The sequence below is a fragment of the Odontesthes bonariensis genome, chromosome 13 (assembly GCF_027942865.1).
Source record: "Odontesthes bonariensis isolate fOdoBon6 chromosome 13, fOdoBon6.hap1, whole genome shotgun sequence".
NCBI lineage: Eukaryota > Metazoa > Chordata > Actinopteri > Atheriniformes > Atherinopsidae > Odontesthes > Odontesthes bonariensis.
In genome coordinates this window covers 38,200,072-38,223,460 of record NC_134518.1, presented here as the reverse complement: position 1 = coordinate 38,223,460, position 23,389 = coordinate 38,200,072, and the positions used below count along the sequence as shown (strand labels likewise).

The following is a 23,389-nucleotide window of genomic DNA, read 5'->3' as shown; positions in this document are numbered from 1 at the left end:
CCCGTTTCAGGCTCCGGGGACGAGTTCAGCTTGACCAAAATCAGCCGCTGGGACTTCTTAAAGAGACATTCCAAATGTTTATTTTTACCAACGTGTAACATGTTTACTATGGTTTCACTCCAGGGAAAACGATATTTTAATAAGAAACTGTAAAAACGTAACAATGTAACCAAGCACTTTATATCGAAGCGCTGCAGATTTTAAACCGGCTGATGCATTCTTTCGTAGTGATGTCTTTTTATAAAACTCACTCAACTCATCGCTCACCGCTCAGCTCAAAGGGACACCTTTCCATCAAAGGGGCGGGGCCTGTGGACAGCTCCATAAAAGGGCGGGGCCTTTGGATAGCTCCGTCAACAGCTCCATGAAAGGGGCGGGGCCTTTGGATAGCTCCGTCAACAGCTCCATGAAAGGGGCGGGGCCTGTGGACAGCCCAGCTCCATAAAAGAGGCGGGGCCTTTGGATAGCCCAGCTCCATAAAAGAGGCGGGGCCTTTGGATAGCCCAGCTCCATAAAAGGAGCGGGGCCTGTGGACAGGTGGAGCAGAGGCCATAAGGCTCCACATCAGAGGGCGGCGGCCACAGTGAAACTCCGTGGAGGCACAGGAGCAGAAATCTGATTGGCTGTTGGCTCAGTGTCATGTGACAAACGGGGGGAAACTGAAACAAAGATCAGCCTTTGGACGATCCGTCGGTCACATGACCCCCACCTCACGGTCAGCTGACTCCCCGCGTGGAGCTGAGCCCGAATCTTCAGATCCATAGAAGAAGAAGGTGGGAGGAGCTTCCTGCTGCTCAGCAATAACAAACTGCATCATGTGACCACAGCAACAAGAAGTCTTCCTGCTTCGACACGTCGCTTCAGACGGGAAGTCTGAGGTCGTCCCGTCCGACGGGACGTAGTGACCTTTGACCCGCTGCGTCTCATCAGATCTGAAGGCAGTTCCTTTTCCGTTGCCCTTCCGGTTGCCCAGTGTGTCGCCTTGTTGCCCCTCCGGTTGCCCCTCCGGTTGCCCAGTGTGTCGCCTGGTTGCCCCTCCGGTTGCCCAATGTGTCGCCTTGTTGCCCCTCCGCTTGCCCCTCCGGTTGCCCAGTGTGTCGCCATGTTGCCCCTCCGGTTGCCCAGTGTGTCGCCTTGTTGCCCCTCCGGTTGCCCCTCCGGTTGCCCAGTGTGTCGCCTGGTTGCCCCTCCGGTTGCCCAATGTGTCGCCTTGTTGCCCCTCCGCTTGCCCCTCCGGTTGCCCAGTGTGTCGCCATGTTGCCCCTCCGGTTGCCCAGTGTGTCGCCTTGTTGCCCCTCCGGTTGCCCAGTGTGTCGCCTTGTTGCCCCTCCGGTTGCCCAGTGTGTCGCCTTGTTGCCCCGCAGGCTGACGGCTGATTCCACGCGTCCGCCCTCCAGACTGTGACCCTGAACTGTGTAGAGATTATTAGATTGTTGGTCTGTAGCAAAGTGTCTGATAACGTCCTGAAATCTCTTTCAGAAATACTTTCATCTCCGCCCGACGCGCCGTGACTTTTAGCAGTGCCGCGCGGACCTGCCTGTGGAAACGGGCTGACTGGTTGATTCAGAGAGGAAGCTCAAATCCAGGAGTTAGTGTGGAAGCTCTAATCCAGGAGTTAGTGTGGAGGCTCTAATCCAGGAGTTAGTCAGGAAGCTCTAATCCAGGAGTTAGTGTGGAAGCTCTAATCCAGGAGTTAGTCAGGAAGCTCTTATCCAGGAGTTAGTGTGGAAGCTCTAATCCAGGAGTTAGTCAGGAAGCTCTAATCCAGGAGTTAGTGTGGAAGCTCTAATCCAGGAGTTAGTCAGGAAGCTCTAATCCAGGAGTTAGTGTGGAAGCTCTAATCCAGGAGTTAGTGTGGAAGCTCTAATCCAGGAGTTAGTCAGGAAGCTCTAATCCAGGAGTTAGTGTGGAAGCTCTAATCCAGGAGTTAGTGTGGAAGCTCTAATCCAGGAGTTAGTCAGGAAGCTCTTATCCAGGAGTTAGTGTGGAAGCTCTAATCCAGGAGTTAGTGTGGAAGCTCTAATCCAGGAGTTAGTCAGGAAGCTCTAATCCAGGAGTTAGTGTGGAAGCTCTAATCCAGGAGTTAGTCAGGAAGCTCTTATCCAGGAGTTAGTGTGGAAGCTCTAATCCAGGAGTTAGTGTGGAAGCTCTAATCCAGGAGTTAGTGTGGAAGCTCTAATCCAGGAGTTAGTCGGGAAGCTCTAATCCAGGAGTTAGTCGGGAAGCTCTAATCCAGGAGTTAGTCGGGAAGCACTAATCCAGGAGTTGGTCGGGAAGCACTAATCCAGGAGTTGGTCGGGAAGCTCTAAGCCAGGAGTTAGTCGGGAAGCTCTAATCCAGGAGTTAGTGTGGAAGCTCTAATCCAGGAGTTAGTCGGGAAGATCTAATCCAGGAGTTAGTCGGGAAGCACTAATCCAGGAGTTAGTCGGGAAGCTCTAATCCAGGAGTTAGTGGGGAAGCTCTAATCCAGGAGTTAGTCGGGAAGCTCTAATCCAGGAGTTAGTGTGGAAGCTCTAATCCAGGAGTTAGTGTGGAAGCTCTAATCCAGGAGTTAGTGGGGAAGCTCTAATCCAGGAGTTAGTGGGGAAGCTCTAATCCAGGAGTTAGTGGGGAAGCTCTAATCCAGGAGTTAGTGTGGAAGCTCTAATCCAGGAGTTAGTGGGGAAGCTCTAATCCAGGAGTTAGTGGGGAAGCTCTAATCCAGGAGTTAGTGTGTGACGGCCCCACTGAGGCTGAATGAAACCTCCTGGAAGCTCCTCAGCACAACGGGGTCGAGTCTGGAGGTCGGACGTCTGTGGACTCAGTTTGTTAATCAGCTCAAACGCGTCTCCATGGCAACAAACATTATTCTGTCCCGAGGGGCAACGCCTGCAGCTGATTGGCTGTTCCCATCATGCACCTCACCTGTCAGCCAGATGTGAGAGCTGTTCCCATCATGCACCTCACCTTTCAGCCAGATGTGAGAGCTGTTCCCATCATGCACCTCACCTTTCAGCCACATGTGAGAGCTGTTCCCATCATGCACCTCACCTTTCAGCCAGATGTGAGAGCTGTTCCCCAGGGCTGTGTTCGAATCTGCATACTACATACTACATACTGCATACTTCCATACTACATACTGCATACTCCATACTGCATACTTCCATACTTCCATACTGCATACTACATACTGCATACTACATACTGCATACTTCCATACTGCATACTACATACTACCATACTGCATACCACATACTTCCATACTGCATACTACATACCGCATACTTCCATACTGCATACTACATACTTCCATACTGCATACTACATACTGCATACTTCCATACTGCATACTACATACTACATACTGCATACTTCCATACTGCATGCTGCATACTCATCGATCAGAGAGTGTGCAGAGCGTTTACCCACAATGCATTTCGCTCCTGCCCGAGCTGAAATCAGCCGGCCTGAAGCTGATTTCTCTTAAGCTCTAAACTCTGTAAACTTTAGCAACATTTGAAACATTTTCAGGTGAGAAAGTAGTCGTTTAGATCCCCAACGTGTTGAAAACCTGACAAAATACCGGCTGTTTACAATTTTGTTCCCACGAATTCGGCGCTACTAAAGCTAGCCGCAGTGAGCAACGCACTTCCGGTTATTTTCACAAAATAAAATACCCGTTGCCTTTTATCATAGGGAAAGCCATTACCATACAATTGGTGCTTTTGTTTTGAAAACAGGAAGTGAACCTACCCTCGTTGTAGCTAGCTTGAAACTGCCGTTTTGACAGGAAATGACGATCGGCGACGTCACGTTACGTTGCATCTTGGGTAGTTTGAGTATGAGTAGTAACCTCATGATGCATACCCAACATTTAGGAGAATCTAGTATGCATCCGGGAATTTAAAAAAAGTTAGTATGAGTAGTAGGAGAAGTAGGCGGTTTCGAACACAGCCCTGGACTGAGCCGGACCCCTTCCTGATCCCTTCCTGACCCTGAACACTTGGTGTTTAACAGCAGCTGAGCGGCGAGTCTGCGCATGTCGACTAATTTGCACTAAAGATGGAGTTCATTCAACACTGACGTCGATTTGAAGTAGTTGTGAAAGTATTTAGATGAACCGTGTTCACATTTATTCATGTTCAAACGTCCCGAGAACATAAACCGGTTTAATTCTGCTCCTCAGAAATCCTTTAGCTTAGATCATGTGACCGCTGTTGCCGGGCGGATTAGCCTGCTGGCTGCAGGAGCTGAAGAGTTTCATTCCAACTTCACCTTAAAGGGACTGAAAATCAGCCGGAAAAGTAACAAGGTTAATCCAGTCTGGAGTCCGTTTACGTGTCTGCCTCATCAGGAGCTTTGATGGGATGGCGGTGAGGACAAAGCGTCCGTTTAAAGTCACAACCAGGACTTTTAAACACTGGAAAATGGAAGATAATTATAGTTAATGCAGGATAATAATAAAAGTTTAAATATATGGAATAAAAACAGCAGGAAACTGACTTGATACAAACATTAAAGCTGGAAACTATTCAGTTTTCTCCATTTAAGACAAACCAGGTAACAGTTACTGCCATCTAGTGGCCAAGTTGAAGATGGCAGCCATCTTAACTCCACCCGCCTACCAACACCAAACTGTATCTGCACCTGGAGACTAAATCACACGTCACCTCTGATCAAGTCACGTTTATCAGTATTTAAACACAGGAAGAGCTGATCAGAGAGCTTTTAAACCACATAAATACCAAATTTTACTTCAGTTTGAAACACTAAAGATTGCTAATCTGTCTTTATTTCTTAGTTTTTAAAATCCTGTTTGTAACAGCTGACAAACCTTCTGATCCGGTTCAGACGGTACTCAAGGTTAGGGTAGGGTAGAGTAAGGGTTAGGGTAGGGTAGAGTAAGGGTTAGGGTAGGGTAGAGTAAGGGTTAGGATAAGGGTAGGGTAAGGGGTTAGGGTAGGGTAGAGTAAGGGTTAGGGTAGGGTAGAGTAAGGGTTAGGGTAGGGTAGAGTAAGGGTTAGGATAAGGGTAGGGTAAGGGTTAGGGTAGAGTAAGGGTTAGGGTAAGGGGGTAGGGTAAGGGTTAGGATAAGGGTAGGTTAGGGTAGGGTAAGGGTTAGGGTAGGGTAAGGGTTAGGGTAGAGTAAGGGTTAGGGTAAGGGGGTAGGGTAAGGGTTAGGATAAGGGTAGGTTAGGTTAGGGTAGGGTAAGGGTTAGGGTAGAGTAAGGGTTAGGGTAAGGGGGTAGGGTAAGGGTTAGGGTAGAGTAAGGGTTAGGGTAAGGGGGTAGGGTAAGGGTTAGGGTAGGGTAAGGGTTAGGGTAGAGTAAGGGTTAGGGTTGGGTAAGTGGTAGGGTAAGGGTTAGGATAGGGTAAGGGTTAGGGTAGAGTAAGGGTTAGGGTAAGGGGGTAGGGTAAGGGTAGGGTAGAGTAAGGGTTAGGGTAGGTTAGGGTTAGGCTAAGGGTTAGGGTTGGGTAAGGGTTAGGGTAGGGGGTAGAGTAAGGGTTAGGGTAGGTTTAGGCTAAGGGTAAGGGTTGGGGGTTAGGACTACAAAAATCACTCCTTCCGACGGTACTGAAGGTTAGGGTGTAAATGTAACCCAAAGACTAATCTTTACTCCTCCAGGAGGAAGCCAGATCCAAACAGGAAGTTACCTGGGCAGGTAGGAGGATCCTGAGGTTTGGGCTCCTCCCCCTTCAAATCTTCCTCTCAGGAGTGTCGGTCCGCTCCACAAACAGCTGACTGTTGTTTAACCTTCAGCGCCTTTACTCTAACGTCCCGGCCCACGTTCAGCGCCACGGGATGAGCGAGCCGCTCCCCGTCGCACGCTGAAACAATCAGGCTGAACCTCTGTTGGGATAAAACTCTTCGGTCGCCGTCCAATCAATCAGCAAGCAGAGTAGAGGCTCCGCCCACTGAGGGGGCGACAGGTGAGCCGAGGGTCAGAGACGCTCCAATCAGAGGCTTCCTCGTGGTTACTGACCCAGCAGTGATGTCACGAAGATGCCGTCGCACAGCGACATCACGCGTGAACTGATCCGAAGTCTCGCTTCATTCAGGCTCGCGTCCGTTTGTGGGAAACACGACAAAAACACCCGGAGCATTTTTACACGATGACGAAAGTTTTCTAGAAGAAAGGAAACTTAACCGATAAGATTTCCTTCAGGCAGCAGAAACCTGAGCGTTCCTCCGATGTTCCACGTGTTCGTTCATCGAGCCGTTCTCTCTGCTGACTCCGCCCACACGTGGAGTTCCCGCTCCGCGTCTCCGGAGCGTCTCCGACTCCTCGGCGCCGCGGTCCTAACCGTAGTTTTTAACCTGGGACTGTTCGCAGCTCGGCGGCGCCCTGATCCGAGCAGATGACGGGCCGCCGTAGGGAAGCTGAGCCAGAACAAGTTGCATGTTGATGTTCTGCGGCGTGGTCTTTGTACGGTGTGAATAATCAGCTGTTAGATTCACAGGACTACAGACCCTGGTAGGCATCGGATGTCTGCGGGGACGCCGCGCTGAGACTGTAGGCCGACAGTTTAACTGTCCGCTGTGACACTAGTTTAGCTTTTCTCTGCAGTAACAAGGTGTTTGTAACAGGAAGAACTTTTTCTTTGGTTCTTAGTTGGTTTTTATATCTTTCATTTCTTATGTATATTTGTTTTTTAAGAAAAACAATAAAATGCAACATTTGAATCTGTTCTGGTCTTTGCTGTTTATTAAACAATGAGCCGAAACATGGCTGCAGACAGGAGGGGAAAAAGCTTCAACGGTTTGATTGTCCAGGAAGAATCTACCCCTCATTGGCTGGACTCCTGACCCCCTGCATGAAAGGAACCTCCAGTCGGGGTTCTTAGGAAAGACCCCCCTCTGCCTCCCTGGGATTTGGAGCGTCTGATAAACGCATAAACAAGAATCCAGCTGAGCTCAGACAGACGGCAGATCAGGACCTCCGGACGGGTGGACCCTGTTCTCAGATGAGTTCAGGCTCCACAGGATAGAAATAATCCTTTAAATGTTCATTACATGTTCAAACTGAAACAATATTAAAGCTTCGGTCCAATCAGAAACTCTGCTCTCTGCATTAAAACACATTTACAGAACAAAACCAGGACCGGTGCAGAAGTCCAGAGTCAGAGTGACTTAAAGGGACAGTTCGCCTCCTTAAAGGGACAGTTCGCCTCTTCTGACAGGAAGCTGTGTAACATCCCAAATCAGCAGCATCATTTCTGAACATCTTCTTACCCCCTGCTGCGTCCTGTGAGCAGAGTTCCAGCTTCGTTTTGGTGTTGATGAAGGTAGTCCGGCTAGTTGGCTGGGGTTTAAAAAATAAAGCGTTTTGCTTCTCAGAACAATATGCGTTCAACAGAGTAATACATTTGCATCACAAAATGGTTCTCCAGGAAAAAGTCAGAGCTCACATCGCTTGGCCCTATTTTTGCCTCCCTTGATATCAATGCGTTCAGCCACCTAGCGACAGCCGCACCTGTTACGGTGTCTGCACTTCGGTCTGCACAGTTTACACAGCAGGCAGTGATACGAAGGGAGAGAAAATAGGGCCAAGCCATTGTGAGGTCTGACTTTTTCCTGGAGAACCATTTTGTGATGCAAATGTATTACTCTGTTGAACGCATATTGTTCTGAGAAGCAAAACGCTTTATTTTTTAAACCCCAGCCAACTAGCCGGACTACCTTCATCAGCACCAAAACGAGGCTGGAACTCTGCTCACAGGACGCAGCAGGGGGTAAGAAGATGTTCAGAAATGATGCTGCTGATATGGGATGTTACACAGCTTCATGTCAGAAGAGCCGAACTGTCCCTTTAAAGAGGCAAACTGCCCCTTTAAAGAGGCGAACTGTCCCTTTAAAGAGGCAAACTGTCCCTTTAAATCTGTAGCAGCTGGGAGCTGGTTCCACCATCATGGAACCATCAATGAGAACCAGAACCAGACGAGGTTCCTGAGAGGAACTCAGAGGTCCAGAAGGAGCCTGAATGTTTAACCAGCTGCTGCAGACCGGACCGGATCTGATTCAGGCAGCCGGTGGAGGTCTGAGGGCCCCGAGTGGTGGGGGGCCCCTGAGGGGTCTGGAATTTGTTTCCTTTGAAAATATTAATATGATGTAAAGATCACAGTAAATGTTGCTGATGAATGTAAATTGAATGTTTTGTGTAACGGAGTGTTGACTCTGCTGAAGCAGCAGCATGACGGTGAAGACGAATAATTACCAGGAAGCAGAGTCGGGTTAAAGCAAACGGGATAAATGAACTCCTGAGGTTCTAAAACGCTTCAACAGCACCGACTGTCAGAGCTGAAAACTAAAAAAATTAGGGCTGGGCGAGTTAACTCGTTATTATCGCGTTAACTCGTTAATTATTTAACGCAGGTTTTATTATTGTAAAAGTCTGTTGAATGCATCACATTCACACAGTTACAGCAAACACCACGAAGCATGGAGTAATAAAATAAAGATAAACTAGCAGCTAACATCACCGCTACAGGTGTGAAGCTAACGGAGCTAACCGGCGCTACTTCCTGTTTTACTGGTTTCAACATAAAAGCACATATTTCAGAATAAATTTAAAAAAAACTCCTGCATTTACAGCCAAGTTGAATTGTCTTCTCAGCGTAGTAGTTCCAGTCTAAAATATCACTTAAAGGCAAAACACACAACTGATAGCAGCAAGTCATTCAAGGAAACAGACAGTGGAGCGAGGCTTCTACATAAAAACTACAGAAAGATGCTGATGTTAAAAGTGTGTTTGCACAACAAATGTTATGGCACTTTCATTCATATGGCAGCACATTTAAAATAAAGCTAAATGCTAAAAGCTATACGCTACTTTTGGATTCATTTTTGGATTCTGCGTACAAATGAGATTAATCGTGATTAATCAGGGAAATCATGTGATTAATTAGATTAAACATGTTAATCGTTGCCCAGCTTTTAATAACCCTCATCTGTAATCTGGGGTAAAGGCTAAATATTTGATTTTGCATGGCATTAAAAAAATAAATGAATATTCATTGTTGGGCCATAAAAGGTTCATCAGGATGAAACATGATGGAGAAGCAGCAGCAGAGCTGAGACCAGGCGGGTTTTAAACCAAAGCATCATTTAGCTGCCGGTTTATAACCTCCTGAAGAGTCTTACGGCTGCTGAGGGAACCGGTACGATGCAGTTTATTTCACTTTTAATAAAGAAAACAGCTGAATGCAGAAGCAGAGTTACAGAATATTTATGTTCAAATTAGAGAAAAAACACTGAAACAGGAAGACAGAATGAGGCAGCATATTTGGAGTTCAGGAGTCATGGTGATGTGTCGAGCTGACACACACCAGGGTAATAACCCCTAACCCAGGGTAATAACCCCTAACCCAGGGTAATAACCCCTAACCCAGGGTAATAACCCCTAACCCAGGGTAATAAAACAGGAGACAGCCACATGTTCATGTTCAGCAGCAGCAGACTCCTCTAATCTGTTCTGGTCAGCAGGACTCTGAATTATTCGTGTTTCTGATCAGTGAGTTATTGATTAGCCTCAGGAGGAGGCTAATCCTTCGATGCTCATTTACAGCTGATTCAGCTCTAAACTGGACTCAGGACGCTGGGACGGGGAGGGGGGGTCATTCAGGGGTCAAACTCTCAGAAACAAACCATGCAGGGTTCAGATGCTCAGGACGCACCGCTGAGCTCTGAGGGAACATCTCAGCTTCTACAGATAGTTCAGAACCATCAGATCCATCAGAGGTTCTGTGGCTGTTGGGTCAGCGCTCACCAGGATTTCTGTCCAGAGATCCACAAAATGTTTGTGATCAGAAAACTTTATTCCTTAGTTTCATTTTATGACCCGTTTATGTCAGCGGCGAGCCTTTTATTATCATAATAAAGTGTTTATTCGCTGAGAATCTGTCTGTTTGTCGTCTCTGTTGTGATCAGTTGAGTTGTGTGAGCGCTGCTTAATGTGAACTCAACCAGGTAACCAGTTAACCATGTAACCAGTTAACCAGGTAACCCGTTAACCATGTAACCAGTTAACCAGGTAACCATGTAACCAGGTAACCAGTTAACCCGTTAACCATGTAACCATTTAACCATGTAACCAGTTAACCCGTTAACCCGTTAACCCGTTAACCATGTAACCATTTAACCATGTAACCATGTAACCATGTAACCAGTTAACCAGGTAACCAGGTAACCATTTAACCAGTTAACCAGTTAACCAGGTAACCAGGTAACCATGTAACCAGTTAACCAGGAGCTGACAGCATGGAGCCCATAAACCTTCAACGTGTCAGAGCGTGCACAGGCATCAGAGTTCATCATCGTCCTCGCTCGCCGCCAGGCCGAGCTCTTTGTCCTTCCGCTCGCCGCTCTCCGTGACGAACTCCCTCTGCTGCTCCTCCAGCTCCTGCAGCTCCCCCTGCAGGCGCTCCAGGTGCAGCGCACGCCGGTTCCTCAGCAGGCGCCGCGGGAACGGGTTCATGTCGCTGAAGGCGATGCTGGTCAGCTTCCTGCGTGGAACACACACACACACACACACGTGCACGCACACAAACACACACACAGGAAGTGATGCGATGGAAGAAGAATAATCACAATCAATCACATGATCAATCAGGTGATCAGGAAGAGAAATCTGACGATAACAAAGAAGCTGCCCCGTTAACACCCAGCAAAGATGATTGATTATTGAAGCATCTGTAGATTATTGATCGGTCATTGATCGGTCATTGATCAGCACATATTCATACATTTGTCCAGAGGGTAGGTGGGGGCCTACCTGCCGTCACAGATGGTCTTAGTGAAGAAGCGCAGGTACTGGTAGATCTCCACGCCGTCGTGGATCTTCAGGATGTCGTCCTCTTTGTACTTGAACAGAGCCAGAGCGTACCTGAAGATCACCTGAGGAGCAAAATGCAAACTTCTGCTTTCAGGACTGCCAGAGTCACTCCTCTTCTAAAGAAACCGGCTCTGGACCCTTCAGAGATCAGGAACTACAGACCGGTATCCCTTCTACCCTTCCTGTCTTAAAACAAGTGTCCTCTCACCTCCACCAGAACAACCTCTTGGACCCCCACCAGTCCGGATTCAAGGTGGGCCACTCACCTGAGACGGCCCTCCTAGCAGTAACTGAGTCCCTCCAAACTGCTCGAGCTAACCCTCTCTCCTCTGTCCTGGTTCTCCTGGACCCTGACCCTAACCCTAACCCTGGACCTGGTTCTCCTGGACCCTAACCCTGACCCTAACCCTGGACCTGGTTCTCCTGGACCCTACCCTAACCCTAACCCTGTTCTGGTTCTCCTGGACCCTAACCCTAACCCTGGACCTGGTTCTCCTGGACCCTAACCCTAACCCTGGACCTGGTTCTCCTGGACCCTAACCCTAACCCTGGACCTGGTTCTCCTGGACCCTAACCCTAACCCTGGTTCTCCTGGACCCTAACCTTAACCCTAACCCTAACCCTGTCCTGGTTCTCCTGGACCCTAACCCTGGACCTGGTTCTCCTGGACCCTACCCTAACCCTAACCCTGTTCTGGTTCTCCTGGACCCTAACCCTAACCCTGGACCTGGTTCTCCTGGACCCTAACCCTAACCCTGTTCTGGTTCTCCTGGACCCTAACCCTAACCCTGTCCTGGTTCTCTTGGACCCTAACCCTGGACCTGGTTCTCCTGGACCCTAACCCTAACCCTGGACCTGGTTCTCCTGGACCCTAACCCTAACCCTAACCCTGGACCTGGTTCTCCTGGACCCTAACCCTGGACCTGTCTGCAGCATCTGACCCAGTGAACCACCACATCCTTCTCTCTACCCTGGAGGGAATGGGGGTTTCTAGCTCTGCACTCTCCATGTTCTCATCCTACCTGACAGATCGCTTCTACCAGGTCACACTGAGAGGGTCTGTGTCGAAGCCACGTAGGCTCACCACCGGGGTTCCCCAAGGTTCGGTCCTGGGTCCTCTTCTTTTCTCCCTCTACACATCATCTCTTGGTTCTGTCATCCACTCCCATAACTTTTCCTACCACTGCTATGCAGACGACACGCAGCTGATTCTGTCTTTTCCCCTTCTGACACCCAAGTGGAAGCATTGCTGCCTGGCAGACATCTCGGGGTGGATGTGGATGCTCCACCTTAAACTCAACCTGAGACTGAGCTGGTGTTTCTCCCGGGGAAGGGCTGCCCGTTCAGAGATCTGGCCATCACCGTGGATGACTCCGTGGTGACGTTAACCCGGACCGCGAGGAATCTGGGTGTGACCCTGGATGACCAACTGTGGTTCTCCATCTCTGCAGGAAACACTACCCAGATCCGCCCTCTGAGGTCATCACCTGTTTCCTCCCAGCTCCTTACGCTCTTATTTGTTTCCTAAATTATCTTTGATTCCTAAATTATCTTCCCATCTGTCTCGGTACCTAACTTACCGCACTTACTCTGCACTAGTTCTGCTCTCAGCTGTTTGGTTTTGGAAGGAAATGCACTTATGATTTCTTGTGAGCTGAAGTTTTTTTGCCTACCGATGTTGAACACACTTGTGGTAAGTGGCTTTGGAGAAAAGCGTCTGAAAAAATGACCGTAATGTAATGTAATGTGATGTGATGTAATGTAATCTGTGATGTAATGTAATCTGTGATGTAATCTGTAATGTAATCTGTGATTTAATCTGTAATGTAATGTAATCTGTGATGTAATGTAATCTGTAATCTAATGTAATCTGTAATGTAATCTGTAATGTAATGTAATCGTGATGTAATCTGTAATGTAATGTAATCTGTGATGTAATCTGTAATGTAATCTGTGATGTAATCTGTAATGTAATCTGTGATGTAATGTAATCTGTAATGTAATGTAATCTGTAATGTAATGTAATCTGATGTAATCTGTAATGTAATGTAATGTGATGTAATGTAATCTGTAATGTAATCTGTGATGTAATGTAATCTGTAATGTAATGTAATCTGTAATGTAATGTAATGTGATGTAATCTGTAATGTAATGTAATGTGATGTAATGTAATCTGTAATGTAATGTGATGTAATGTAATCTGTGATGTAATGTAATCTGTAATCTAATGTAATCTGTAATGTAATGTAATCTGTGATGTAATCTGTAATCTGTGATGTAATGTAATCTGTAATGTAATCTGTGATGTAATGTAATCTGTGATGTAATGTAATCTGTAATGTAATCTGTGATGTAATCTGTAATGTGATGTAATGTAATCTGTAATGTAATGTAATCTGTAATGTAATGTAATGTTAATGTAATCTGTAATGTAATCTGTGATGTAATCTGTAATGTAATGTGATGTAATGTAATCTGTAATGTAATGTAATCTGTGATGTAATGTAATCTGTAATGTAATCTGTAATGTTAATGTAAGGAGGAACCGTCTCCCTGCAGCTTCACACAGTTTCTGAGTTTTTAACTAACAAGTTAAAAACAGGTTGAAGAAATAAATTCAATGTCACAAAGATTTTCATGATGACGCATCAGACCAATCCTAATAGAACACAAAGTGTTGGCGTGGTGGTTCAGGCGTACCTTGGTGCCCTCGTACAGGAAGGCGTCCCACAGCCGCAGCAGGATGTCGCTGGGCAGACTCTCCACGAACACCACCAGGAACCAGTTGAAGGTGATCAGGGACACGTCGATGTTGTGACCCTCGAAGTGAGCCGCCAGGCGGGGAAGCTTCTCCCCCAGGAAGTCCTTCAGCACCCGCTGGTCCGCCTGAAAAGAGACGCCATCAGAGACGCCATCAGAGACAGAGACGCCATCAGAGACGCCATCAGAGACGCCATCAGAGACACGGATCTTTGCTGTGTCAGTATGAATGAGGAGCAGGTGAGCAGGTGGGCGGGGCAACTCACCTGAGACGCCACCAGGTTCTTGGTGTAGTAGTCCTGAGGCATGATGGCCTCCACCACGGCCACCAGACACCAGAAGGCGTCTTCTTCACTCTGCAGGACGAGGAGAGCGATGGCCGCCAGCCTGAGAGAAGAGCAGGGAGTCACATGACCCACAGTCACATGACCCAAAGTCACAAGACCCACAGTCACATGACCCACAGTCACATGACCATATCACATGACCGCGTCACATGACCCAAAGTCACATGACCCAAAGTCACAAGACCATGTCACATGACCCACAGTCACATGACCCACAGTCACATGACCCAAAGTCACATGACCCAAAGTCACATGACCCACAGTCACATGACCCACAGTCACAAGACCATGTCACATGACCGCGTCACATGACCCAAAGTCACATGACCCAAAGTCACAAGACCATGTCACATGACCGCGTCACATAACCCAAAGTCACATGACCATGTCACATGACCATGTCACATGACCCACAGTCACATGACCCACAGTCACATGACCCAAAGTCACATGACCCACAGTCACATGACCCACAGTCACATGACCATGTAGCATGACCCAGTCACATGACCCACAGTCACATGACCCACAGTCACATGACCGCGTCACATGACCCAAAGTCACATGACCCAAAGTCACATGACCCAAAGTCACATGATCAGGTCGCGACCCACAGTCACATGACCATGTCACATGACCCAGTCACATGACCCAAAGTCACATGACCCACAGTCACATGACCGCGTCACATGACCCACAGTCACATGACCGCGTCACATGACCATGTCACATGACCCAAAGTCACATGACCCACAGTCACATGACCGCATCACATGACCCAGTTCCATGATCAGGTCACATGACCGCGTCACATGACCGCATCACGTGACCGCGTCACATGATCCACAGTCACATGACCGCGTCACATGACCATGTCACATGACCCACAGTTACATGACCGCGTCACATGACCCAAAGTTACATGACCGCGTCATATGACCGCGGCACACGACCAGGTCACATGACCCACAGTCACATGACCGCGTCACATGACCCAAAGTCACATGACCAGGTCACATGACCATGTCACATGACCCACAGTCACATGACCCACAGTCACATGACCATGTCACATGACCCACAGTTACATGACCGCGTCACATGACTGCGTCACACGACCAGGTCACATGACCCAAAGTCACATAACCAGGTCACATGACCCAAAGTCACATGACCAGGTCACATGACCCAGTCACATGACCATGTCACATGACCCACAGTTACATGACCGCGTCACATGACCGCGTCACATGACCCAAAGTCACATGACCAGGTCACATGACCATGTCACATGACCCACAGTCACATGACCCACAGTCACATGACCATGTCACATGACCCACAGTTACATGACCGCGTCACATGACCGCGTCACACGACCAGGTCACATGACCCAAAGTCACATGACCAGGTCACATGACCCACAGTCACATGACCCACAGTTACATGACCGCGTCACATGACTGCGTCACACGACCAGGTCACATGACCGCGTCACATGACCCAAAGTCACATGACCAGGTCACATGACCATGTCACATGACCCACAGTCACATGACCATGTCACATGACCCAAAGTTACATGACCCAAAGTCACATGACCAGGTCACATGACCCAAAGTCACATGACCAGGTCACATGACCCACAGTCACATGACCATGTCACATGACCCACAGTCACATGACCCACAGTCACATGACCATGTCACATGACCCACAGTTACATGACCGCGTCACATGACTGCGTCACACGACCAGGTCACATGACCCAAAGTCACACGACCAGGTCACATGACCCAAAGTCACATGACCAGGTCACATGACCCAAAGTTACATGACCGCGTCACATGACCGCGTCACACGACCAGGTCACATGACCCAAAGTCACATGACCAGGTCACATGACCCACAGTCACATGACCGCGTCACATGACCCAAAGTTACATGACCGCGTCACATGACCCAAAGTTACACGACCAGGTCACATGACCCAAAGTCACATGACCAGGTCACATGACCCAAAGTCACATGACCAGGTCACATGACCCACAGTCACATGACCCACAGTCACATGACCATGTCACATGACCCACAGTTACATGACCGCGTCACATGACTGCGTCACACGACCAGGTCACGTGACCCAAAGTCACATGACCCAAAGTCACATGACCGCGGCACACAACCAGGTCACATGACCCACAGTCACATGACCGCGTCACATGACCCAAGTTACATGACCGCGTCACATGACCCAAAGTTACATGACCGCGTCACACGACCAGGTCACATGACCCAAAGTCACATGACCCACAGTCACATGACCATGTCACATGACCCACAGTCACATGACCCACAGTCACATGACCATGTCACATGACCCACAGTTACATGACCGCGTCACATGACTGCGTCACACGACCAGGTCACATGACCCAAAGTCACACGACCAGGTCACATGACCCAAAGTCACATGACCAGGTCACATGACCCAAAGTTACATGACCGCGTCACATGACCGCGTCACACGACCAGGTCACATGACCCAAAGTCACATGACCAGGTCACATGACCCAAAGTTACATGACCGCGTCACACGACCAGGTCACATGACCCAAAGTCACATGACCAGGTCACATGACCCAAAGTTACATGACCGCGTCACATGACCAGGTCACATGACCCAAAGTCACATGACCCACAGTCACATGACCCACAGTTACATGACCCACAGTTACATGACCGCGTCACATGACTGCATCACACGACCAGGTCACATGACCGCGTCACATGACCGCGTCACACGACTAGGTCACATGACCCAAAGTCACATGACCAGGTCACATGACCATGTCACATGACCCACAGTCACATGACCATGTCACATGACCCACAGTCACATGACCCACAGTCACATGACCATGTCACATGACCCACAGTTACATGACCGCGTCACATGACTGCGTCACACGACCAGGTCACGTGACCCAAAGTCACATGACCCAAAGTCACATGACCAGGTCACATGACCATGTCACATGACCCACAGTTACATGACCGCGTCACATGACCCAAAGTTACATGACCGCGGCACACAACCAGGTCACATGACCCACAGTCACATGACCGCGTCACATGACCCAAAGTTACATGACCGCGTCACATGACCCAAAGTTACATGACCGCGTCACACGACCAGGTCACATGACCCAAAGTCATATGACCATGTCACATGACCCACAGTCACATGACCATGTCACATGACCCACAGTTACATGACCGCGTCACATGACTGCGTCACACGACTGCGTCACACGACCAGGTCACATGACCCAAAGTCACATGACCAGGTCACATGACCCAAAGTCACATGACCAGGTCACATGACCCACAGTTACATGACCGCGTCACACGACCAGGTCACATGACCCAAAGTCACATGACCAGGTCACATGACCGCGTCACATGACCGCGTCACATGACCGCGTCACATGACCCACAGTTACATGACTGCGTCACACGACCAGGTCACATGACCCAAAGTCACATGACCATGTCACATGACCCACAGTCACATGACCATGTCACATGACCATGTCACATGACCCACAGTTACATGACTGCGTCACACGACCAGGTCACATGACCCAAAGTCACATGACCATGTCACATGACCCACAGTCACATGACCGCGTCACATGACCGCGTCACATAATCCAGTTACATGACCCACAGTCACATGACCGCGTCACATGACCATGTCACATGACCCACAGTTACATGACCCACAGATACATGACCGCGTCACATGTCCGCGTCACTCAACCAGGTCACATGACCATGTCACATGACCCACAGTTACATGACCGCGTCACACGACCAGGTCACATGACCCAAAGTCACATGACCAGGTCACATGACCATGTCACATGACCCACAGTTACATGACCATGTCACATGACTGCGTCACACGACCAGGTCACATGACCCACAGTCGCATGACCCACAGTCACATGTCCAGGTCACATGACCCACAGTCACATGACCCACAGTCACATGACCCACAGTCACATGACCATGTCACATGACCGCGTCACATTACCCATAGTCACATGACCAGGTCACATGACCCAAAGTCACATGACCAGGTCACATGACCGCGTCACATGACCATGTCACATGACCATGTCACATGACCGCGTCACATGACCCACAGTTACATGACTGCGTCACACGACCAGGTCACATGACCCAAAGTCACATGACCATGTCACATGACCGCGTCACATGATCCACAGTCACATGACCCACAGTCACATGACCGCGTCACATGACCCACAGTTACATGACTGCGTCACACGACCAGGTCACATGACCCACAGTCACATGACTGCGTCACACGACCAGGTCACATGACCAGGTCACATGACCAGGTCACATGACCAGGTCACGTGACCCACAGTCGCATGACCCACAGTCACATGTCCAGGTCACATGACCCAAAGTCACATGACCCACAGTCACATGACCAGGTCACATGACCCACAGTCACATGACCCACAGTCGCATGACCCACAGTCACATGTCCAGGTCACATGACCCACAGTCACATGACCCACAGTCGCATGACCCACAGTCACATGTCCAGGTCACATGACCCAAAGTCACATGACCATGTCACATGACCCACAGTCACATGACCAGGTCACATGACCCACAGTCACATGACCAGGTCACACGACCATGTCACATGACCGCGTCACATGACCCACAGTCGCATGACCCACAGTCACACGACCATGTCACATGACCGCGTCACATGACCCACAGTCACATGACCATGTCACATGACCCACAGTCACATGACCATGTCACATGACCATTTCACATGACCATGTGACATGACCGCGTCACACAACCGTGTCACATGACACGCAGCTACATCCTGCAGCTGATAGGCCAGGTGAGCTCGCTGCAGTACCTGTTGAGGCCCTGGCAGTAGCCCACCGCCGGGTTCAGCCAGGAGAACGCCAACAGGATGCGGCGCAGCTGCTGCAGGGCGGGGCTGGATGGAGAGAAGTGCTGATTGGTGGTCAGGGTGCGGTGGAGGTCCAGCTGGATCTGTCTGGAGGCCGGATGGGGGGACAGTCGGCTCTTCTCACACAGCTGCCAACACAGGAGCTGGATTAAGGACAGGTGTGGACAGTATGGACAGGTGGGGATGGTGGGGATGTTGTGGACAGGTGTGGACAGATGTGGACAGGTGTGGACAGGTGTGGAAGTTGTGGACAGGTGTGGTCAGGTGTGGACAGTGTGGACAGGTGTGGACGGGTGTGGATGTTGTGGACAGGTGTGGTCAGGTGTGGACAGGTGTTGATGTTGTGGACAGGTGTGGATAGGTGTGGACAGTTTGGACAGGTGTGTACAGGTGTGGATGTTGTGGACAGATGTGGACAGGTGTGGACAGGTGTGGACGGGTGTGAACTGTGTGGACAGGTGTAGACAGTCTAGACAGGTGTGGACGGTGTGGACAGGTGTAGACAGTGTGGACAGGTGTGGACAGGTGTGAACAGTGTAGACAGGTGTGGACAGTGTAGACAGGTGTGGACAGTGTTGACGGTGTGGACAGTGTAGACAGGTGTAGACAGGTGTGGATAGGTGTGGACAGGTGTGGACAGTGTAGACAGTGTAGACAGGTGTGGATAGGTGTGGACAGGTGTGGACAGGTGTAGACAGGTGTGGACAGGTGTGGACAGGAGTGGACAGGTGTGGACAGTGTAGACAGGTGTAGACAGGTGTGGACAGGTGTAGACAGGTGTGGACAGGAGTGGACAGGTGTGGACAGGTGTGGACAGGAGTGGACAGGTGTGGACAGGTGTGGACAGGTGTAGACAGGTGTAGACAGGTGTGGACAGGTGTGGACAGGTGTGGACAGGAGTGGACAGGTGTGGACAGGTGTGGACAGTGTAGACAGGTGTGGACAGGTGTGAACAGGTGTGAACAGGTGTAGACAGGTGTGGACAGGTGTGGACAGGTGTGGACAGGTGCTCCTAGCTCACCTGCTCGTAGCGCTGTGGGTGGCGCTCCCAGATGGTTCTGGTTCTGGCCCGGACCACCCAGCGCCACACCCTCTGCCGGTACTCCGGTGGGACGCCTCCTCGCATCAGAGCTTTGAGCTCAGGTGAGGCGCACAGGTCGTCGTCTGAGCGGCCGGCCAGGTAGTGCGCCCAGCGGCCCAGCAGGGGGCGCTCCCCGCCCTCCTGCAGGGACACACGGCCCACTGTCAGCACCAGGTCGGCATGAGGTTCTGAATATCACCGCTTCACGGTACCATGAATGCATTTAAAAACCAGAAAAATAAAAAACTGTTCCATTAGTTATGAGCTTCAGTGGACGTGTGTGCCAATTGAACTCGTGCGCCAGCAAGACGGTCGCACTGATGGGAGCTCCGTCGTCGCTACCAAACTTTCTGTTTGTTTTGCTCGTTTTCTTCGTTCGTTTCGTGTGCGTTACAGTGTCACTCATACAGTATGACCAGCAGACACTTCTGGATATACGTTCGTCACTTGGAAAGGATTATTTTACGAACTTTCACTCAACTTTCCGGAGTGCGAGCTCGGACTGCAGCGGGCTCTTTGTTGTTCCGCCGCTCCGTTTACCTACAAGACGGAGGAGGAAGAAACGAGGCAGACGTGCTGGAGTCCTCGTCCGTACTCGAAAAAGGTACTTCAAACCCACTCTACCAACCATCTTACTTGCCAACGTTCAGTCCATTGACAACAAGATGGATGAACTAAATGCACGGACCAAATTCCAACGGGACATCTCAAACTGCTGTGTTCTGGCATTCGTGGAGACGTGGCTCGTCCCGGAGATACCCGACACAGCTGTTACACCGTCGGGATTCAACATATTCCGCCAGGACAGGACTGCTGACTCAGGCAAGTGCAGGGGCGGAGGGGTCTGTGTTATGGTTAACTTTTTATGGGCTACGGATATAGCAGTACTGGCATCTCACTGCTTTCCGGTCCTTGAGCTGCTAGCTGTAAAAATCAGACCCTTCAATCTACCGCGGGAGTTTACTGCCGTCATCATGACGGTGGTCTACACCCCCCCTCAGGTAGATAAGGCTGCTGCTTTGGATGAACTGTATGGTATTATTAACGGTCTGGAGAATGTGCACCCACAGGCAGCCTTCATTGTTGTTGGAGATTTCAACAGAGTTAACATGAAGAAGGTCCTGCCGAAATACCATCAGCACAATGATTTCCCAACACGGGGACACCAGACCCTTGATCACTGCTATACTGCATTCTGGGGCAGTTATAAACCCCTCCCCCGCCCTGCTTTTGGAAAAGCAGATCACACCTCCATTCTTCTCCTCCCTGCATACAGACAAAAGCTGAAACAGGTCAGACCAGTTATGCGGACAGTCTATCAATGGTGCGATGAGAGTATGGAGGCTCTCCAAGACTGTTTTGACACCAATGACTGGCTGATGTTTCAGGAGGCAGCAGATGGGGACATTAATGAGTATGCAGACACTGTTACTAGTTACATTCACCACTGCATTGATGACGTGGTTCCCAAGAGGGCTGTCCGGTCCTTCCCCAATCAGAGACCCTGGGTTGATACAGCGGTCCGGGCCAGCCTCAGAGCCAGGTCTGCCGCCTTTAACTCAGGGGATCCTGATCAGTACAGGAAGGCCAGATATGACCTCTCGAGGGCCAACTACCTGATGACCGTGGCAGCAGTATGCCTACTCTGTCTGTAGCGGAGGTGAGGTAGGGCCTCAAAAAGGTCAACCCTCGCAAGGCCCCGGGCCCCGATGGCATTTCAGGTAGGGCCCTCAGGGGGTGCGCTGACCAGCTTGCAGGGGTCTTCAGTGACATTTTCCACCTCTCCCTCAGCCTATCCGTACTCCCCACCTGCTTCAAGAGGACCACCATCGTCCCTGTGCCTAAGAACACTAAAGCCACCCGCATGAATGACTATCGCCCGATAGCATTGACCTCTGTCATCATGAAGTGCTTCGAGCGGCTGGTCAAATCAATTATCTGCTCCTCACTGCCTCCCACCCTGGACCCGATGCAGTTTGCATACCGGTCCAACAGGTCTACAGACGACGCTATCCCCTGACAGTGCACACCGCTCTCTCCCACCTGGAAAAGAGGGATTCGTATGTGAGGATGCTGTTCGTTGATTACAGCTCAGCCTTCAACACCATCATCCCCTCCAGACTCGTCTCCAAGCTTGCAGATCTGGGACTAAACACCTCCCTCTGCAAATGGATCTACAGCTTCCTGACGGGGAGGCCACAGGTGGTGAGACTCGGTGACCGCACTTCAGCCACAGTGGTCACAAACACTGGCACCCCCCAGGGTTGTGTGCTCAGCCCCCTCCTGTTCTCCTTGTTCACACATGACAGTGTGACAACGCACAGTTCCAACCTCATTGTAGGGGCAGCTTCGCAGCTGCCTCTTCTGAGCGGATAAAACTTTGTCCAACGCGCGTTGTAGAAAAATAAAGTCTATTTATTTGTTCACATTCAAACCAAACAAAAAGTTTCATTAACTCAAAGTATACAAACAAAAAGGGCTCTATTTCGGAGGTTTCCACAAACACGGTTAAAAGACTGTTTGCCTCTTCCGCTCCCAGCTGGCCACCTGAGCGAGGCGTTTTTATGAAACGTCATTCCGAATCCAATTAGACACGTCACACAGTAGGCCAAACAGAGCGGACCAAGCAAGACAGTCCAACAACAAAATAAATAATCCATAATTACCAGATCAAACTTCATAAACATAAATACCATCATTCCATAACCAAAATATACAAATAATAAGTCAAAAAGTTTATCAAACAAAAAATAGGCAAAATGGCTCCAACATTCCGGTCCCTAATTGAGCACAATGTGGCAATTCAATACATATTCATAAGGAGCCATTCATTTCAAATTCAGAAGTCCAAAAGCATTCAAGTACTGCATGAGCACATAACGCAAAAGTCTCTCATGATTCAACGGAAAAGTCCTTCAAAAGTCTTCAATAATGTATCCATTGGAGAAAAATGGTCCAAAATAAAAAAAATAAAAAAAGAATTAAAAAAAATCATTGAGATTCAAAAGAGTAATTCAAACAAATAGTCCTTGTATGCTCATTTCATCGTCCATTATTCAAGCATCACATTCAAAAGTCAAACTCAAAGTCAATTTTCACATCAATTCCACATTCAAAATTCAATTTTCCTTCATATTTCCCAAAGTTTTAAAGAATTCAGCAATGCTTTCCACATTCATATCAACACACACAAAAACACGCACACGCACTTTCATTCAGTGCACTATTGTGTGGTCAGTAAAGTGTCATGTGTCCTATATCTACTGTGATGCATGTTCTGTCAGGTCAAGTCAGTCAGGCCATATCTTTGAGGAGGCAAAGTCTCGTGATAGGCCTTTCAAGGGTGCCAGTT

General features: G+C 49.3%; 2 protein-coding genes across 5 annotated transcripts in view; one reads left to right on the top strand and one right to left on the bottom strand.

Moving 5' to 3' along the window:
* Positions 1–3,177, top strand: part of slc44a1b (solute carrier family 44 member 1b) — a 51,992-nt gene extending 48,815 nt beyond the window's left edge. For 2 of the 3 annotated variants that reach the window (XM_075482035.1, XM_075482036.1), the window contains exon 16: positions 11–3,177. In XM_075482035.1, the coding sequence (XP_075338150.1) occupies positions 11–34 (24 nt within the window). In that variant the 3' untranslated portion in view covers positions 35–3,177. The remainder of the gene's footprint in view (positions 1–10) is intronic. The other variant, XM_075482034.1, reaches the window with a different exon arrangement.
* A 6,927-nt stretch (positions 3,178–10,104) lies between these two features.
* Positions 10,105–23,389, bottom strand: part of tbc1d2 (TBC1 domain family, member 2) — a 35,189-nt gene continuing 21,904 nt past the window's right edge. Inside the window, exons 12-17 of one of the 2 annotated variants that reach the window (XM_075482030.1) lie at positions 19,978–20,178; positions 18,900–19,099; positions 13,838–13,958; positions 13,512–13,697; positions 10,752–10,873; positions 10,105–10,482 (exon numbers count right to left, since the gene is read on the bottom strand). In XM_075482030.1, the coding sequence (XP_075338145.1) occupies positions 10,281–10,482; positions 10,752–10,873; positions 13,512–13,697; positions 13,838–13,958; positions 18,900–19,099; positions 19,978–20,178 (1,032 nt within the window). In that variant the 3' untranslated portion in view covers positions 10,105–10,280. Of the gene's footprint in view, positions 10,483–10,747; positions 10,874–13,511; positions 13,698–13,837; positions 13,959–18,899; positions 19,100–19,977; positions 20,179–23,389 lie in introns of those variants that run through there. The other variant, XM_075482031.1, reaches the window with a different exon arrangement.